The sequence below is a fragment of the Neofelis nebulosa genome, chromosome 3, assembly GCF_028018385.1.
Source record: "Neofelis nebulosa isolate mNeoNeb1 chromosome 3, mNeoNeb1.pri, whole genome shotgun sequence".
Lineage (NCBI taxonomy): Eukaryota > Metazoa > Chordata > Mammalia > Carnivora > Felidae > Neofelis > Neofelis nebulosa.
Window position 1 is genome coordinate 47,832,323 of NC_080784.1, and position 20,607 is coordinate 47,852,929.

General features: G+C 40.5%; 1 protein-coding gene across 11 annotated transcripts in view; it reads right to left on the minus strand.

Annotated features, from left to right (window-relative positions):
* The window catches only part of UNC5D (unc-5 netrin receptor D), a 574,077-nt gene that overhangs the window by 109,434 nt on the left and 444,036 nt on the right, over positions 1-20,607 (minus strand). For 8 of the 11 annotated variants that reach the window (XM_058720717.1, XM_058720715.1, XM_058720716.1 and 5 more), the window contains 3 exons: positions 13,487-13,667; positions 12,443-12,610; positions 10,531-10,695 (listed from right to left, as the gene is read on the minus strand). In XM_058720717.1, the coding sequence (XP_058576700.1) occupies positions 10,531-10,695; positions 12,443-12,610; positions 13,487-13,667 (514 nt within the window). The remainder of the gene's footprint in view (positions 1-10,530; positions 10,696-12,442; positions 12,611-13,486; positions 13,668-20,607) is intronic. The other 3 variants (XM_058720720.1, XM_058720721.1, XM_058720718.1) reach the window with 1 other exon arrangement.

Genomic DNA, 20,607 nt, shown 5'->3' on the forward strand with positions numbered 1-20,607 from the left:
TTTTGAGCTAAATCATTTGAATTTCTAGAATTCATACCATCTCTATTACAAAGTTCTATCCATTCTCACTGGTTCTTTATGTGTTGGTTTCTTTCTCTGATAGATTAACAGGGTAAACTATGCTCTTGGGTCATTGCAAACACTTTTAAGAACGGGTCCACAAAGACTTCATCAGAAATTGGCCTCAAAGTGATAAAATGCAATGTTTCTAACTCTGCTCCAAGGAAAATTGTCTATTAAAATCCTTTTTCTATCCAATAAATTAATTTTCTTTGATTCCCTCCCTTCCAACCACAATAGAAACACATACACGTTCAAAACTAAACAATGATTAGATTATATAATTTAAAGAATTAAGGGAATCATTTATTGGTTAACATCCAGAGGATTACTTTTTTAACCTTATGGTACGAGTGATACCCAAATTCTTTAAAAATGTAACAGCTTTTGGGGCATCTGGGTGGCTCAGCTGGTTAAGCATCTGACTTTGGGCTTAGGTCATGATCTCACAGTTTGTGAGTTTGAGCTCTGCATTGGGCGCTCTGGTCAGCACAGAACCCGCTTCAGATCCTCTGTCTCCCTTTCTGCCACTCCCCAATTTACGCACACGCGTGTGCACACGTGCACACACACACACACACACACACACACACACACACTCTCTCTCTCTCTCTCTTTCAAAATAAATAAACTTAAAAAAAAAAAAGAAAGAAAATCCAGACTTGACATAGGGTTATGGTGGCTCCCGATGTGTCTAGACTTGTCCCTTTTGTTGCTGGATCATAGGAAAGTCTGGGTAGGGAATAGATGGGGATGGTGAGATTCAGAAGGGTGGTTATTATAATGACTATTTACAATTGCTAAGAAAATACTTAACCACTGAAATACAAAGGATATCAGTCTTGCCTTAAAAAAAAAAATTGCTTAAAGAGGGGTGCCTGGCTGGCTCAGTTGGAAGAGTGTGCAACTCTTGATTTTGGGGTTGTGAGTTCGAGCCCCATGTTGGGTGTAGAGATTACTTAAGTTAATAGCACTTAAAAGTTTTTTAGGGACGCTTGGGTGGCTCAGTTAGTTGAGCCTCCGACTTCAGCTCAGGTCATGATCTCACGGTCTGTGGGTTTGAGCCCTGCATCGGGCTCTGTGCTGACAGCTCAGAGCCTGGAGCCTGCTTCGGATTCTGTGTCTCCCTCTCTCTCCGACCCTCCCCCGCTCATGCTTTGTCTCTCTCTGTCTCAAAAATAAATCAACATTAAAAAAAAAAGTTTTTTAAAAAATTGCTTAAAGAGAAATTATGATGAATCCTTTGACTTGTACATTTTTTTTAAGCTTCATCAGTCTCGAAGCTACCTTACCTACATTATAGATTGAGCTACTTGCATATAAGGTCTATTTATGTGTTTTCCACCTATTCTAAGTCCCTAGAACAGTAAATGGAATATAGTACTTGTTGAATACTTATCCAAGTTTGTGTTGAATACAAAATCAGGGTCCATAAATTTCCTACAGTCTGTACAAATTCCTAGGATGGTGTAGTTTCTCAATGAAGGGATTGAAATGGAATGCTAAAGGCCTAATGTGATGATTCATTTCCTAGGTAAGACTAGCATGGTTTTATGTTTTTTTTTTTTTTAATCTAAAAGTTGTCCTTCCTCACGCTGCATATAATAATTGTCCAAATGGTTAATTTTGGGTGGGAACGAATTAAAATTACTCCTCAAAATTGGCTAAAAAGCAAATGTCTGAAAGCACTGACATATCAGTGGTGTTATTTTCATATTTTACATGTACACATGTATTAACTATGTTATTCAAAATAACCTATGAAATATATATGCATACACATATATATGCAAGCTACTTTTAAAATATAATAATTTCATGTTTGTTTGTTTGTTTGTTTAGTGGGATGAAACCTAGAAATCAGCTTGCCCAACCTGCTCTTTTTAATAGATATGAACATACAAGGCACAGGATCTGGAGAGATTTGCTCAAGGTCAAGCATTAGTTAATGAAACAACTGAACTAAGACCCAGGACTCCTGATTCCTGGTGCAGAGCCCTTTTTGCTACCCCATGGTCTCTTTCTAAATGATCATGGCAATTTTCCATTCCACTGAGCACTAACACTGTCCTCTGCCAAACACATGTGCGCAAAGCCAGGTTTTTTTCTTACTGTAATACTGACACTTCTCTGGAGAGAGGGGAAGGCCAGGGTGATGTTGATGTCTATTGATGATGTTAATATCTTCATTTTAGGTACCACCTTTCTCCATGATCTTGAAGAGACACATGCATTTGTAATTTAAGGAGAAATGGTAGGATCAACACAAAGAGGTTTCCTCTCTATTAATTCACTTTGCTCAGTACACCCCAGAGGCCGCTGAATCCTTTACTCAGTTTTAAATCACTTCCTTGATTGGGTTCTTGCCATTTCTTTTATAGCTGGACCACTCTATGATCTCAGGCATTAAATCTTTCTCTAGTCTAGACTAATATTTCTTACCCAGGGTTGTGTACTGTTGAATCCTGATTAGATATACTGCAAATGCAGAATCTGGATTCTCAGAACTAATGAAATGGACATAGTTCGTTTTATATGCAGAAAGCCTAATTTGGGAGAACTTCCAAAAAGGAACTTGGATATCCATAGTTACTGACAACCAAATTTAATAAGCATTTTTTTAAGTATGGGAAAATATGGCAAAATTGCTAATTTTCAGATATGGGAATGTACAACCGGGGAGGTACCAGACGGGTAACAAATATCATTAATCTAGGATGACTGGCAACAGATGGGTAATACTGGAAACTGTAGGTTGCTATACAGTATAATAATGTGTATGTTGAATTTTTTTTCCAGAGAAAAAGAAGTTTTGAATTTGTGTTGGAGACATGAGGACTTGCTTTATAAAAGTGGATTTTCTGGGGGCGCATGGGTGGCTCAGTCAGTTAGGCGGCCGACTTTGGCTCAGGTCATGATCTCGCAGGGGTCTGTGGGTTTGAGCCCCGCATCGGGCTCTGTGCTGGCAGCTCAGAGCCTGGAGCCTGCTTTGGATTATGTGTCTCCCTCTCTCTCTGCCCCTCCCCTGCTTGCTCTCTTTCTCAAAATAATAAACATTTAAAAAAATTATTTTATTTATTAATTTACTATTCTCAAATAATAAACATTAAAAAAATTTAAAAAATGGTTATTCTGATGAGGTGGTCAGAACATGTGTATTTTATAGCATGAAGGAAACCTATATAATCGCCGAGTCGGTATTGTGAGGACTGGTGGTCTCCCTTGGGGATCACCTAGGTCCCTCTCTGGGGCCTTCCCCTTGAGTGACTTTTAATTAGTGGTGAGAATCATACAATTTTTAATACTAGCTGGGACCTCATAAATCACCTGTCTCCTGTGGGACCAAATCCCACTGCAAAGGACGATTGGCAGATCAAGAGCTATTTGTTCAGCCACTCAGAAGTTCTGAGAAAGGATACTGAAACTTCGGTTCGACACAAAGTCTTACGAATCAGCCTGATTTCTAAACTCTGTTTTCCAACAACTATGAATCGGAACTGGCTGGTATAAAGAACACAATTTGTGTCTCTTAAAAATTTTCCTGACAAGTACCTTTTATTTCGTTAGATACACTATATTCATCAGATGCATTAGGAAATGTTTTAAGAAAATATCTAAAGCATCACAGTGTCAATACTTTGCAGAATATGGAAAACATACTTTTTCTGCCACAGGAATCCCTTTACTAGAACATACACACACTCACACACACACATACACACAGAATAATTATTTACTCAAAAGGAGTGCTTATTATGGATGCTAAATGCCTTGCGTGAATAATTTCCTCCTCAAAAAGAACCCTTTCTAATAGGCACTATTAGAACTTTTATCTTATAGATGAATAAATTTAGGCTTAGAGAAGTTAAGAAACTTGGTCATAGGATTGCAAAAACAATTCAAACTCAAGCAATCTGACCCCAGAGCTTTGATTCTTCATCTATGGGATGAATGTTCGAATCCTCAAGGCTCAGCTCATTCATTTCTAGGTCCAGGTCCGTTTCTAACCTTTCAAAAAGAGAATAATCAGGGCGTCTGGGTAGCTCAGTTGGTTAAGCGTCCGACCCTTGGTTTTGGCTCAGGCCATGATCTCATTGTTCGTGAGTTTGAGCCCTGCGTCAGGCTCTGTGCAGAGTCTGCCTGGGGTTCTCTCTCTCCTTCGGTCTCTATCCCTTCCTTACTCTCTCTCTCTTGAAATTAAATAATCTTTAAAAAAGAGAGAGAATAACCAGTGTCAACTCAGAATCACAGAGGACCTTTGAAAGCTAGTCAGTCTTTGCTCTGAATGCTAGATCTAGTAAGCCTCCTGGGCCAGCCAACCCCGCCCTTGAGCTCAACTTCTGTACCTTCCTACTGATGCCTTCCCTGTGCTTCCTGGGTACGGCATCTAAAAAATATTTCTCTCTTCTTTGTAATAGACATGTGTTCCCATCAACTCTCTGGTTCTACAGCTGACATTTTACTTCCTTAAGAAATGCTTTTAAGCTTTCTAATGGGCTGTCTTGAGTTCACATTGTCATGGGGATCTGTTCTTATTTGTCTGTTTACTTTTCTTGGGTTTTTGTTTTTTCCAATTTAAGTAATATGATCAGGAGGTAATGTATCCTGCTCTCCAGCTGCCCAAATTTAATTTTAAAGTCCTTCCTATTTACAGTGGAGGTGTTTTATTTCAATTCTGCTCATAAAATGAACAAAGTTAACAAGATGTGCCTGAGATAAACAGTCTTCCAGAGATCATGTTTCTGAAGCACGACTTAGCACATTCTGTCCAATTCCACCAGAAGAACGTAAGCCTAGTATAAAAGGACATATTGAAATACGTGGGCAGGGAGTGGATAGGAATAGGAAACAGTGGATGGAAGAGAGAGATGGGCACAATAATTGCCTTGATTTCAATGAGCTGAGACAGAAATTCTTCCCTAGATTCATCTGTCATGACAGTGTAGGTAGAGCACCCGGGTCTATGAGGAAGTAAAGAGAAAGTGGTGACAGAATTTCCTGGACAGGAAAAGGCATCTTAAGTGTTTCAGAGCTGGTTGATAAGGAGGGCCATAGATTTTCAATAACTTATGAAATACACATCTGTCACAGACCAGTGGATGAAAGCCAGTCCTTACTTGGAAGGATTATGTTCAAAAAACGATCCAATGTCTTTATCTTTTTTATTAACAAGGCTACAAGTAGAGAAGTCTACAATGGGTGGATGACAAAGGGGAGAGATTTTGTGGCAATTTGTTGAATATGGTTTATTCTTTATCCTCTTTATGCTCCATTCCACTCAGGGCATGGCACAAAAAAAATGACAGTTTTAGCCTTGTACAACTAAAAAAAAAAAAATGCTTTCATTTAAACACATGAGTATTGCAATATCTCTGCTTTATTTTCTTTTTTAATTAAGCACAATGGAAACTTTAGTCATGAGCCACTCCACTCTGTCTCATTAAAGCTTGTGACTCACAGGCTTTGTGATTGGGTCCCATAATGGGAAAGTGTTTATTGGGGCATGGGGGAGAGATTGTTGCTGAGCTGCTAATGATACCATATGTGTCCAAATCTACATTCTTATTACTCCCGTGGGTCTGCAATATTATATCCATTTCTGCCATGCAGTGTCCATGATGGCGACTCTGAATTGATCAACTGTTACTCAGAAAGGCGGCTGTTGGGTATTTCTAGGAAAAATCTTTGTGGAAAAAGGAGCACCTACTATGTACTATCAATGGAATGGAAATGGGTTTTTAATATTAAAACTACTTGGGAGGATTAGCAAGCAGTAATAAACTGCATGACAACTTAAGAATGCTTTGCACTAGCATGCTATCCTGCTGTTGCCATTTTCATTTTGCTATGCAGAGTTTATGCTATAATTAAGCAATTGTGCTGTACAGCTGGCTCTGAAATATGAACTTACCCAACAAAACATTTAAGAATGAGTCAAGCAGGTATTCCTGACTCCTTTACCCAGAGAAAGGAAAGGACGGATTTTGCTTTGGTAAACGGAAACTTGCCCTTTATAACCCTATGTATAAGAAGTAGGCGTCCTGTAAACCACCAGCAGAAAGGGTTGCAATAGATGCACTGAGCTAAACCAGAATGAAAATTGTCTTCTTCGGTGCCCCAGGAAAGACAGGGAAGGGACCCAGGTAATCACTGTAATGGATAACAATGAAGCTTAGAGTGTCCAAGAGAAAATGCTTACCAAGGCAACCTTTACTTTGATGTGATTACAGGCTCACCTTTTCAGGTGTTTCCTTTAGGTCATTTAAGTAGATCATTCAATAGACAATGTGGTTAGATTATTAGATGTAGCCTGGGGATGTTGATTGGAACCTGCTATTGTATAGGTGTCTTTACCCTTGATTTAGTTTCCCAACTGCCTATTCAGCCTTCTCTTATCAATGTACCCATCAGAAATGAGAACAAACCAGCATTCAACTGATATTTTGGTTGTTGAACTGTGGATGTTGAACTGACCTATCTTGACAAGAAGGATGGATTAGCTATCAGGTAGCTCAGCCTCAAAGATTTCCTCTCTCCTTCAGACCCCTGTGGCATTTCTCTGGCTTCAGTCTCATGACACATCTAGGTAACTAATCCCCTCTGAAGCAGACTGATTTAATCTTCTCAAACCGCAGCCCTTAGTTTTATATCTGCTAGAATAACGGGAGAGGGAGAGGGAGAGGGCTTCTCTTATTCCTCAGCTTCAGGCTGAACACCCCACCAGTTTCACCCTTCTGTTCCTGTCAATGAGGCATGCACCTGCTATTGACCCCTGGCTGTGATCCTCAGAGGACAGAAGCCACTAGGTTCACAGCAAGTAGAAAGGGCAGTGGTCAGAAAACTACCGGACTCTGGTTTTTAAGCTTAGAAAAGTTTCTTGACAATCATACCACATAATTATCTTTCTGGAAGATAAATGTTCTGGCATAAAAGCGTTGGATGTTTAGTAATTTCGATCCTTGGACTGTTATTGGCAAAGACTGCCGAATCTTATTCACACTAGTCTTGGGGCATTTATTTTCTTGGGGAGAGCATTTAGGTGTGGCCATCTGTGATAGCAGAACACTGAGGTTCTGTGCTCCAGTCACAACTGACCAAGCAACAATCACACCCAAATATTAAAGCAATCATTCAGAGCTGGCGGCTGCATTTCCAGGAGAAATGCAACCCTTGGGGACAACCAAGGAAATCCAGCTATTCTGTTCAAAGCTAAATAAAATCTAAGAATTGTAGGTCATCCGAGAGTCAAGCAATGTCATTGTTAAACCACCAAAAGAAGTTAGGAATTGAGGAACTGCTTCAGGGTCATGTTTGGCACAAAAGGAAAAAAATTAGGATGGAAATTCCCAAATTATAACATGACCTAGATCCTTCACAAAGCTCTTGTTCCCATAAAGCTGTCGCCCACTGCTATTTTAATCAAACCCAGCCTTCACTGGAGCACTATCCTGATGCAGCTAGTTTTAGCAAGAGCACTTTGGCAGAGTACCAGTGACAAGTGCAGTGATGTTGGCACTATTTAACCAGACTGCGGTTCGTCGCTTCCTGCAGAGATGGTAAAATGTAATTCATTTCTGTTGGTATTGGTAGCCGTTCTGTCTAAAAGGGCAGAACATGTTCTGCTGTTGGGCTCTTACAAACACATCCCTTTCCCACTGATATAAAAACAGACCTCATACACCTCCATGGTTTCATAGGCTTCACTCTTTTTCCCTCAAAAAGCTGAGTCACTGTTGCCATCAAGGGTCTCTGATCATAGCTGACAGACATCTCAATATGCGTACTAGGGAAGCAAAGGATGCTAGAAAAACCATGCTTCAGGAGGAAAGGAAATAGAGGAATGGAGAGAGAGAGGAAAGGCTCACACAGCATTTTAAATTCATGGAGGGATTTAACAGAGATCTTGGCTCCAGTGCCACACATAGTCCAAACCTCCTCGTCCTCTATTTTATTTCCACTACAGAAAAATGGATACCGAACAGCCACTGAATTACACACGTGTGACTAAAACCATACATGGCCAAGATCCACAGAGAGGTTCGCTCAGTTTACTAACAAACTGCCCAGGGCAACTGCCGGAACTATGGCCATGGCTGGCTCTAAGGAAAGAGCTAAGCTTTGGAACTTCACAAGCACATATGCCTACGTGTCAACTCGACTAGGTCATCAGGTACCCAAATATTTCGTTGAAAATCATTCTGTGAGAGTGTTTTCAGATGAAACCAACATTTACACTGGCAGACGGAGAAAAGCAGAGCGTCCCCCATGATGTGGGTGGGCCTCGTCCAAGCCGTTTCAGGCATAACCGTCCCCTGAGTAAGAGAATTCTCCTGCCAAACAGTCTTTGAATAGACACTTGGGCCCTAAAGATTTTGGACTTGCCAGCTTTCATAATCACATGAGTCATTTCCTTATAAATAATTAATATATATCATATATAGATAGATATAAGTATACTTCTATATATGTATATGTATATATATATATATATATATATATATATATATATATACACATACACACACACACACACATACACCTTATGTATATATAAAACTTAAAACAGCTCTCTAATTTTAGACTTGAGATCTAGGCTGACCTAGTACACTTTCAGTGCTGGGAACTCCTTTTGGCCCTGAACAGAACTCTTACTCCAGTGACAAATGCCTGTGTACCACAGTACAAGTGGGAATAAGTAGCATTCATATATTTGATCATTCTTTCTTAAGAGCTAACCGTCGTCTGTCTTCTTCCATTAGCACCTCTAAGACTTAAGTTTTAGTCAACTATGGTTGAAGCCTGATAGCCTCAGATTTTCCCCAGGTGTTAATCCAAACGATGACGAATAAAGATTATTATCACGATCATCTAAAATTCAGCCAGTAGCCAAATAGTTATATTGTTGATGGTTTCTTAGAACACAGCCAAGATTTGCAGGCCTCATTGTATCAAAATATATGGCTCCGTGTTAAAAAAAAAAAGTCACACCTCAAAAGTGTTTCAGAAAAAATGTGGCAGTCAAGGGTGGTCAAAAACACATTTCCTTAAACTTCATGCTATTGCTTGTGTTAAGTTTCCTTACATTTTGGAAGAGAGATGGCCTTCTAAGGAAGGCAGATGGTTGGAATATTAGAGAGCATGGCCCTGCCATCACAGAAACTGGTGGCAAGGTTGTCTTCTGTCACAGTCTCTGCGGTATATCTGACACATTTAGGGTCCTCAGCACTTGCACTGAGAAAATGAAGGCGCTATGGGCTATCAGTAAGTGGTCACTTCAATGTATTATCCTTTTAACTAATGTTTTAGCCATCTAGATTTATTGTGAAAATACAACAGTTAGCATGTTTGAATATGCTGGCTTTCAAGGCTATCCAGTCATATTGATGCAGAAAAATAAATCCAACTTAGATAATCCCTTCATACTGTCATGTTTCCAAATAAAAAGCAACACATATTCCTGAAAAGATGACAAACTACTGAGCTATATTATTTTTTGCCAGCTATTTTCCAAGACAGCTATTTAGTTCCAGAGAACACATGTGTCCTGAATCTCTTGTTTTTTTAAGGGCCTCAGCGAAACCAAGTAGCTCATCTGGGTAGGCAAGTGAAAAAGGGATTAATATTTACTGAGCACCTACTCTGTGCCATGAAATATTCATGTATATTCTTTTCTCATTGAGCCTTGACAGTAATCAGGTTTTCAGTACTCACATAAAGGAGTTAAGCAGTTAGCTGATTTGTTCAGGTCACAAAGCTAGTAAGGGACAGCACCAAATTAAAACCTATGTGATGACTCGATCTTCCCATACTGTCTTACTCAGGCAGACTGTCACTCGCAGACGGTAATAATATAACCTCAGGAACCAAGCAAAGCTTGGGAGTTTTGAACCCAACATTCTATTTTGATGCAAAGTCACCCATCTTTGCAAGTGTCGTTTTTTTTCCCTCCATTTGTAAGGTAACAGTCACAACACATATCCTGGACCATAGAACCATGGTCTCTGGAGATTATTAAAATTATACATATACACACACAAACATACACACACCTCTTTACATATATGCATATATATATTATAAATGCTTTATGGTGCGGTGAAACTCTTGGAAGAAATAAAAGCATATGGTGATCAGTAACAGAATTTCATCAAACTTAAAAATGGTGGGTACTAAAAGAATTGCTAATCTAAAAGGTAATTTTAAACATTTTCTTAAATGAGTTCTCTAAAAAAGTTACTGGTTCAATTAATAAGTACACTTGCTTATGGAAGTTCTAGTGAGAAAATATTTAAAATGACCCCATCTCTACTACAAATGTATTTGTCTACGTTTCTACTCTTTTCACTCATTTCCTTTTTGCTCTTGGCAAATGACTTTGCTTTCTGCTAACATATTTAAGCAAATGAATGGTCACCATGTTTCCTTTCATATTGTGGACAAACATTGAAGATGTGAAGCAGAAGGTGTTACCTAGAATGCAGAGACCATCTGTGCAGTTTTCAGATTCCTGGCTGAGCCCTTCACAGAATTTGCCCCCGTTTCTTGGGGGTGGTGCCGTGCACTCCCGGATCCGCAAATGCTCGCACTCTGGGCTGCAGACTGACCATTCACTCCATACTTCCCAGCTCCCATCCACTTTAAGGGAAACAAATGGAAGCCTTGTTAGAATGAATTGGGCAGCTGTCAGGAGACTCACCCCAGGACTGCTGTTGTCCTTAAAGCTGGAGTTTAAAGAAATCACCACCACCATAAAAAACAAAATAATTCTGCTTATCTTCTCTCCGTGATTTCCTTCCTAAAGACGGAGGCTAACAAAAGCGGTGGTGTAATTCTCTTGCTATTTCAGGAGACCAGTTACTGAATTTAGGCAAGCTTTCACATTATCAGTGTTCTTGGATTGGCTAATAATGTCATTACCCATTCCATTCTCAGTCTTTAATGCCCAGCTGTGTCTTAGATGGACGGGTAAAGTATGTGCAGTAACCACTAGTAATCGCCGCTTCCTTGTGGGTTGACAGTTTAGAACTAGACAGTAGTAGGAACTATCTTTAAGCCCTAAAAGCCCTAAACAATAAAAAGTTAAACCTATATGTATTTTGACAGTATTAAAGTAAAACAGGTCAGTCAAAGCCCCAAGATACCAGGACTTAACATAAATAGAATTTCATGGGTCATGGATTGCTGCTGTATGTAGAAACGAACAAACTAATTTTAATTCCACTAAAAATTGACCCTAGAGATAATGGCAGCTGTTTGAGGCAATTGTCCCTTTACCTCCTAGGAATAGTCCAACCATGCTTATGTGGGTTAAGATCGTAAAATTTTTAATCGAGAGCAATTAGTCAAGAACAGGGTAACAAAAAAAAAAAAAAATACTGAACTTGAAAGCAAAATGTCCAAGAACTTGTCTTGATTGTGTTCACTTATTGGCTCCTCAGCAATCCCTTTGACTTACTTTACTATTTCTGTCAACTGGGGGATAAGAAAACTCACAACACAGAGTTAAATGACATCGCATTTATAAAAGTAGCTTGCACAGTACCTGGCACATAGTAAGCACTCAATAAATGTTGACTGAATAGGAGTTTGGAAGGAAACTCCAGGAATAAGCTGTTGGTGAGAGCCTCAGCTTAGCTTTCAGTGGAAGTAGATCTGAAATTTTAAAGACCCGAGGCTCTAGCCTAGCATCCTTGGAGTTAATGTTTTATAATGCACGGGAGGCCTAGGATCAATTTGTTTCTCAGTGGGAGGACATGCTTTCCATAAAGAAAGTCATCTCCATTTCATCTACTCTTCATCGTATAAACTGGGCTAGAGCCAGGAAGAGATGAACAAAAGAGCTTATAAAAGCCATATTTGGTAAAGGAAGTGTCTATTCAGAAAGGAAGGCAAACATAGGCCAAATGCAAAATAGCAACTCTGTGATACTGTACAATCTCTGCTGGTTTTACTGTCAACAAATACAAAGCTGATAAGGTGAGTTGATTGGTAATTGATGATAAAGGGTCAGATGTCTGCCACCTGTTTTGTGCTCACAGACAACTCAATCCCTGCTAGTTATTGTGCCATCAGATGGGAGAACCCAAGGAGAGAAGCAGATGGCTCAGCCCCACCAAACACGGCTAGTAAAGAGACACTTCAGAGCATGATGGCTTACTGATGGTGAGTGTCCAGGATCATCTATATATATGTCCCCCAGTGGAGGTATTTCACCCACGTTCTTGCTATTATAGTGAGTTCCACATTAGCACTTTGGACAAAGGCTGCATTCTGAGAACGTGGGAGAGGATAACTTTGGGAAGGAAGGTTATATTCAGTGCTTCACACCAGCTTAATCGTGTTGGTGGATGAGAAGGGAAAAGGGAATCTACACATATCTCACCGGGACAAAGAGAAGTGCACGTTATTTTCTGCACTGACATTCCCTCACAAAAGGCCCCACCATTGAGAGGAGCTGGGTTGGTGCAGGTCCGGGAACGTTTCTGCCATCCTCTACCACAGCGAACATTGCAGGCTGACCACTCTGTCCAGGAAGACCAGCCTCCATTCACTGAGAGAGAAAAATGGGGAGGGGAGAAAAAAAGGAGAGAGGTTTTTACTGATTGCCTACTATGTGCTAGCCACTGTGCCAAGGTGTTGTGAGTTTGGCATCCAGGGACCAAGAGACCCTACAGACCCACACTGGCCACTCGATCATGGGGCAACAGTGGGGCTTACCTCATCTCTGTCCCTCAGTCTACTCATCTGACACAAGAGGGACACAGGATTTTCTTTGTGGGGAATTAGGAAAAATAGGATGAATTCATCAACCTATCTCTAAAGCACTTGAAAATCTAGAGTACAGGCAGAAAATATCAGCATTTGAATTTCTATTACTTAAAATGTTTCAAAACCCAATCCCAGGACTCTTCGACTGTGGAGGGGAATGACTTTACTTAAATAGCCGGGAAGTTTTGTTTTGTTTTGTTTTTTAATGTAATACCTGAAACATTCAGCAAATAGTGATGTGTGCTTTTGAGGCATTTCCTATGCCAGGAGAGAAAACTGCCCACAGCAGGTCTGGGGAGGCTGGGGGTGGATGCTGGGTTTGGGAGGGATGGGAAGCAGAAGTTGTCCACCTCAATTCTTTTCAAATATAAACACAGTGGGAGAAAAGAAACTTTTAAGATTAGTTTTAAAAGACAGGGATTGGAAATGTCACTGTCGGAGGGATCGGGAATGTCATTATCTCGTGGACGTCCCATACTAGAGGTGAGAGCAAACACAGTACTAGCAATAGGGACGTGTTCTCACCTACCAAATGAGAGAGGCAGGAGAGAGCACAGTAGTGGATGACCCCTGAAGTCCTTTCAGCTCTACACACTGAAATCCCTCTACTTTGCTTTCCGTCCTCCCTATCCATTCCTGGCGTTTGGGCTGGTCTTACCATAAACCACCACCGTGGCTGACAGGCTCCTCCTCTTGGCCACGATGTTGGCTGCCATGCAGGTGTAATTGCCGGAGTCGGAGAGGCGCGCCTGCCGGATAATGAGGTTGTGGTCAGCCCTGGTATCAATGTTTTCATCTTGCTCGGAGTCAATGGGCTCCTCATTTTTCAACCATTCCACCTATAAGAAGAAAGGAATGTTCCCTTTACCAGTCATTTGTAAACAAAACAAAACAAGCAAAAAACCCAACAAACCTCTTTTCTGGAATTGGAAGGTGGGTAGTTCTGGCGTATGGGAGGGAGACAGACGTTCCTAACCTCTAGAGCCACAGCAGTGATTTTTTATTTCTCTTTATTCCATTTCCCATCCCTTTTATTTAGCAAATATGGTATATTCAGGAAATGAACACTCAAGTTAATAAACTGGAGTCAGGAAAGGAACATAAATACCTACTGACTTTGACCCATTTTTAAGAAACGTGGTGGAAGAGAGAAAAGAGGTGACTACAATTAGGTCATTTCATTATATTTCATCTTAGTGCAAACTCTGATGGTAATGACTACGTGTCTATAACAAGCCCAAAATGCAGCTCACAAAATCAACACATCCATGCAGAACTTGTACTTTGTGCTGAGAGGATATTATGCTGTCAGACAAGGTTTCATGTCCATGTTTGCATTTGAACAAATTTTAAGAAAGGTGTGATAATGTATAAAGGCCAATGTAATACACATTTGGGCAATCACAGGCAATTAAATTCAAATCTCAGTGTTCTCTAGTTTTGGAGATACATTTCTTTGGTGATCAATTGCGTTACTCTTTCAATGATGCAACAGACAGTGGGTTAGATGCCCGGCACATTTAATGCCCAGCCTCTCTTCTGGAGGAGAGGACTTTTAATACCCTCTGGGCACAAGCTACTTCCACCTTGATTTATTTTCTCTAGATCACTCCTGGATAACCTGTTTTCCTCTTTCTAGTTCCACTTTTATCCTACCCTTGGCGTTATACTAGCTAGTATAAAGTGATTATTTAACATTACTACAGTTATTATGATAGAGATAATATCATCCCTTCTATGCCTAGATATTATCTTCCCTTCTAGGCACAGAAGGGATGATATTAGGTGAGAATGGTATAATAGCAGTCCTATAACGGATATGATGAAGGCCAGGAAGATATACACTATAGATATTTGATAATTATAGTACTAACCATAATCTAATGAGTCGAAATCACTTGACTTTAATTATCATATTCAGTCCATTCTAGTCCTTTTTGTGTTCATTCAGAGGCTAGACTTATGGCTAACAGTGAAATTAATAGAACTGCCATGGTAAGCATGGTTGATAGGTTATTTGCCTGTGAGGCTCAGGGTAGAGGCAGGAGGAGAGCTATTTCCAGGTCAAATGATGATAATGCAATGGCAACTAGGAAAAATTGGATGGAGAAAGGCAGGTGGGCTGATCCTATCGGGTCAAATCCGCACTCATAAGGACTTGCTTTTTCTGCATCGACGTTTAATTGGGGCAGTCATATCACCCCTTCACTTTCCTTCAGCACCTAGAGAAGACACAGATGGAACCTACTGCTCCTCTAGCCTCTCATCCTCGCCCAGCTGGGGTGTTCCACACTTAGTGCCCCTATTTTATCAGGCAAGCCAGTTTCACCCAGAACAGACCGCCTTCCTTCCTCATTCTGTCCTCTGCTTCCACATCCAAACATCTCCACTTCCTAGTGTCATCTTGGTAGCACTACATGTATCTCATTTGACAATAAACATTTAGCTCCAGCTACCAGCATGTGGTATATACGCAGACATCGAACAGACGCATTATAACCATAATTTAACCCAGAAAGCAAGAGTGGTGGCTACACCAAAGAGACATCACACAGAAGGAAGCATATGCACTGGGGGACTTTGCATCATACCCTGCCCATCACTGGCAAAGATAACTGAAAGTTGGTTTTAGTGTAAGATGCCTCATTCCTGGTTGTCTGGGAGGCTCAGTCAGTTGAGCGTCCGACTTTGGCTCAGGTCATGATCTCACTCACTGTTTGTGGGTTTGAGCCCCGCATCAGTCACTCTAGTGTCGGCACAGAGCCTGCTTCAGACCCTCTGTCCCCTCTCTCTCTGCTCCACCCCCGCTCACGTTCCCTTGCTCTCAAAAATGAATATTAAAAAAAATAAAAAGATACCTCATTCCTGTTTAAATCCAAAGAATTCTAATTTACCAATAAACAAGGGGCAACAGTTGTAGAACAATTTGTTGTCAGTCTGTAATAAAAAGGGATTTACCTGTCATAAGAAAACCTATTATGGGGCGCCTGGGTGGCTCAGTCGGTTAAACTTCTGACTTTGGCTCAGGTCATGATCTAGCGGTTCATGAGTTGGAGCCCCGCACTGGGCTCTATGCTGACAGCTTGGAGCCTGGAGCCTGCTTTGGATTCTGTGTCTCCCTCTCTCTCTGCCCCTCCCCCATTCATGCTGTGTCTCTGTCTCTCTCTCAAAAATAAATAAACATTAAAAAGAAAGAAGAAAACCTATTATGATCTTTATAATGAAATTTACCCCAAGTACCGCTCCATTAATGAGAGTTTAGAATACCTAAAATCACCACCATCCAAAAGCTACCCTTGAAGAGGTCAATTTTAGAAAATAAAATGGCACACAACAGCCAAAAGAAGTCTCAGAACAGCTTTTACTATCAAGAGGGGATGAAAAAGGAATGTGGTGCAGGGCCAACCATGAAGTAAAGAAGAAAGCCTGATCACCACCCCCAGGAGTTCCTGGAGGGCTCAGCCATGTTCCAGCCTGGATGGGAAGGTGCTAATAATGACCCCAAGCCCAAAAGCACTGCTCAGTGTGACAAAGCAGGACAGTGGAATGGATTTTAAAAAACACATGACCACCAGTCTGTGGCAAAATGCCCTCCATTACCCACTGACACTCAATTTTGCAGTCATTCATTTATTTATCTGATGAATATTCAAACACATACTGAATGTCAGAGGAGGTCTTGAGAATTGGGTAAAATGAGATCAACAAAACCCTCATTGCCTCTTCTTACATGGATCTTATGGTTAATGGGTAAGATGGAAATAAAGAAGTCAATCTACATCGCCACCAGAAAATAAGAGCTGGGAGTAACACTGTCACCAATATCTGGGATGAAATGGTTACTGTAAGGCCAAGAGGAATGGACTTTTAAAATCGCCATCATGGCTATGACACTGGAAAGAACAAACTGGTCTGCTTAAATTAGGTCTGGGAGCTTCTGTTCCACTCTACTCTCCTAGTTCAGAAACTCTGAGTGTAAACTGCCTGGTTTTCTGATTGCTAATTGCCTTACTCTTGCTATTTGTGGTACCTAGAAAGCTGCTCTCTCATGTCCCCACCCACGTCTTCATTTACCAGAGATCCCCACAAATAGCTGGTCAGTATGTTGGGCAAATCTGATCCATAAGCAAATTACTTCCAGAGAGTAAACAGCCAGAAAGGGCTCTGGAGACCAAAACCAAAAGAGTCCCAGCACCCGAAAATAAAAGAAAGCCTTTTTTTTTTTTTAATAATAACATTTATTTATTTTTGAGAGGGAGAGACAGAGCACAAGTGGGGGATGGGCAGACAGAGAGGGGGACACAGAATCCAAAGCAGGCTCTAGGCTCTGAGCTGTCAGCACAGAGCCCAATGCAGGGCTTGAACTCACGAATCCCAAGATTATGACCTAAGCTGAAGTTGGATGCATAACCGACTGAGCCACCTAGGCACCCCATCAAAGAAAGCCTTCCTGAAGGAATTTCAGCTCAGAGGAAATTAAAACCACCATAACCAAGTAGACGTTTGGCTTCAAATTGAAAACTTATATAAAAATAAACCATACACAAAAGTAAATAGCCAACAGACTAGGAAAATATTTGCTAAAAGTCTGGAAGAAAGGAAAAAAATATGATCCAAGGAACCTTAATCTCAATAGCTCGAGCTCTCATAAATTGATAAAAATTTTTTTCCTTGGTAAAAAGGATTTTTTTTCCTTTTTTTTTCTGTATTTTTCCTTTTTTTCCTGTATTTCCATCCTTGGTAATACAGCATAAAGATAAAGGAAAAAAGAGATACATGGCAATTAGAAATTGAGTAATTATCCTACACAACTAATAGAAAAGTTAGACAATGTAATGAAGTTTTCCTACCAAAATGCCAAAGAGTAAAATTATACACACATACATAGACACACACATACATATAGTTTTTATTTTTGTGGTTTGATCTTTGCTCACCTTGCAGAGAATGGGGCATTTCTGCTATTGCTTCTCTACCATTATCCCCTTTCTTAGCAACCCCTTTCAGTAGCAGCCTCTACCTGGGCTGTCTGCTGCTTCCATACTTGCCTCCACAGTTGATTGTCCACAAAGGGATCAGATCATGTCACTTTCTGGGTCTAAATCTTTCAATGGTCTTGAATCCCACTTAGAACAAAATCGCAAATCCTTACACCAAGGCTAACAAAGTCCTTCTCCGTCTGGCCCCCCAATCAGTTCTCCACCTCAGAATCCCCAAGTAGCCCCTGCTCACTCCACTCCAGCCCTACTGAAATCCTTCATGTCCTAGAATGCTCAAAGCAAGTTCCCAACTCAGGGCCTTAACACGTGCGGATTCCTCTGCCTGGAAGGGCTTTCCCACAGGCACCCCATGGCTCAATCTCACTTTCCATTCAGGTCTCAGAGCAAAGTTACCTCCTCAGGTCTTGCCTAGCAGTCCTTTTTATTATAGTAACCCCCCTCTCCTCTCTACTGCTCGCCCTGTCCACTTCAATCTTCTTCCTAATATTTATCTCCATCTGATAGTCTTTTTTTTTTAAGTTTATTTATTTATTTATTTGGGGAGAGACAGAGATAGTATGAGTGGGGAAGGGGCAGAGAGAGAGGGAGAGAGAGAACCTCAAGCAGGCTCCCTACTGTCAGCAATGAGCCCAACACAGGGCTCAAACTCACGAAGCCGCAAGATCATGACCTGAGCTGAAAGCAAGAGTTGGATGCTTAACCAACTGAGCCACCCAGGCGTCCCTCAATCTGATAATCTTAAAGATAGTAATGTTTTATATGTTCTCATAATTATGATCCCAGGAATTTACTAGGAAAGTATTGGGGCTACAAATGAGGATTTAGTTATTTATTTTTTCTCATTATTGCAAATTTTCTTTCTCTTTCTTTCCTTCTTTCTTCTTTCTTTCTTTCTTTCTTTCTTTCTTTCTTTCTTTCTTTCTTTCTTTCTTTCTTATATAATCTATCGTCAAATTGGTAACATACAGTGTGTAAGGTGTGCTCTTGGTTTTGGGGGTAGATTCCTGTGGTTCATCGCTTATATACAACACCCAGTGCTCATCCCAATAAGTGCTCTCCTCAATACCCATCACCCATTCTCCGCTCTTCCCCCCTCCCATCTACCCTCAGTCTGTTCTCTGTATTTTAGAGTCTCTTATGGTCTGCCTCCCTCCCTCTCTGTACAAACAAGGATTTAAACACCATAAATTGTTTTTGGTGGAGAAAGGGAGGGAGGGGGAGAGGGAAGGAAGAGGAAAAAAGAAAAACGTGTGCCAAAGCCACACATCAAATAGAACTTTGTTTAAATTAATTATGATTCAAAAACATGATTTCATGTTACATAGACATGAAAAGTCATGATTTTAACTAGTGAAAGAAAAAGCTCCTCATATATGAAGAGTCAAAATTAGATGTTTAGTGTTACCACAAAGTTATAAAACAAACATACATATACTTAAAAAAAATGACTGGAAGAAAATGTAGTGTGTTTACAGGTGCTTTAGGAGAATACTACAGGTAACCGTTCTTTTCTTCCTGGTGGTTAATTGTGGCACATTCAACGAAAAGCTATTTAGTGATCTGAAAAAAAATCACGTTAGCTTAAAAAAAGTCTCATTTAATTACCATGTGGCACAGTGGTTTTCAAATTTATATTTAACCCTGGAATGTTTCCTCAGTTCAATGCTCCTATGAAAGCACAAGATGAAAAACAGATAAGGAAATTTCTTATAACTGATGAAGAGCCACAGATGTGAGGGACCCTTAGCTGTTTTAACATGGCCATTCCCAGACCACTGTTTGCAGAACTCCAGGAGAGATCATTCATGTCCTTCCCTACGACAATCATGCCCTGTAGAGATGTTCAGTGTACCACCATATAAGTTGAACCCCCCCATACAATCGACCCCCTACCCACCCACCCACCCACATGTACTATGGACGTATACAATGGTCTGCTGCTGGGACTCCCCACGTCATAGCTTGAAAAACACTGACAAGGGAGGAATTAGGGATCATAGTTACATATACACGTTGTGGTGTACTTAGTGTTTATGGTGTCATGACTGAGGTCCCTCAATCCAATTATGTTTATAAATAAGCAGTGCATTAGTAGACTTCTAACTGTGGGCCCGTTTTTTATCTGTAAACTAATAGTTTATCCATTAAACGGACGGCAAGATCTTTATGAGGAAATCAGTTTGGTGTTTTCCGGGCTTATAAAAATGACAAATTGCTTTTGGATTTATGCTTTTGTCACTTAAAGAAATTTTAAAACATTTTTGATGAGCTAAGTGCTCCTAAATGGAAAATAGTTTAATAAATAAGATAGAAAAAGCACTCCCTACACCAGAAGTTGCAAACTCAAATGTTCCTAGGGGCCAAGGAGGGAACATAAATTACTGAAGTGGCCCTGGGTGCAAGACATCCATGCGCATTGCTTGCATATTAAAGACAAGGGGCTGTTCTTCATTTCCACGAAGGGATGAGCTCATGCTCATTTGTCTTAAAAAATGTTATTTCTTTCTGTCTCCTTTTGTTTTCCCACTTTAGGGAGAGACATGGATATTTAAAAGATGATAATAATAAAACGAGTGCAGTAAAAATGACAATGACCTCATTTTTGCTTAAAAATCTCTTGCTTTTGGGGTGTCTGAGTGGTTCGGTCGATTAAGCGTCCAACTTTGGCTCAGATCATGATCTCACAGCTCATGGGTTTGAGCCCCGCGTTGGGCTCTATGCTGAAATCTCAGAGCCTGGAGCCTGCTTTGCATTCTGTGTCTCCCTCTCTGTCTGCCCC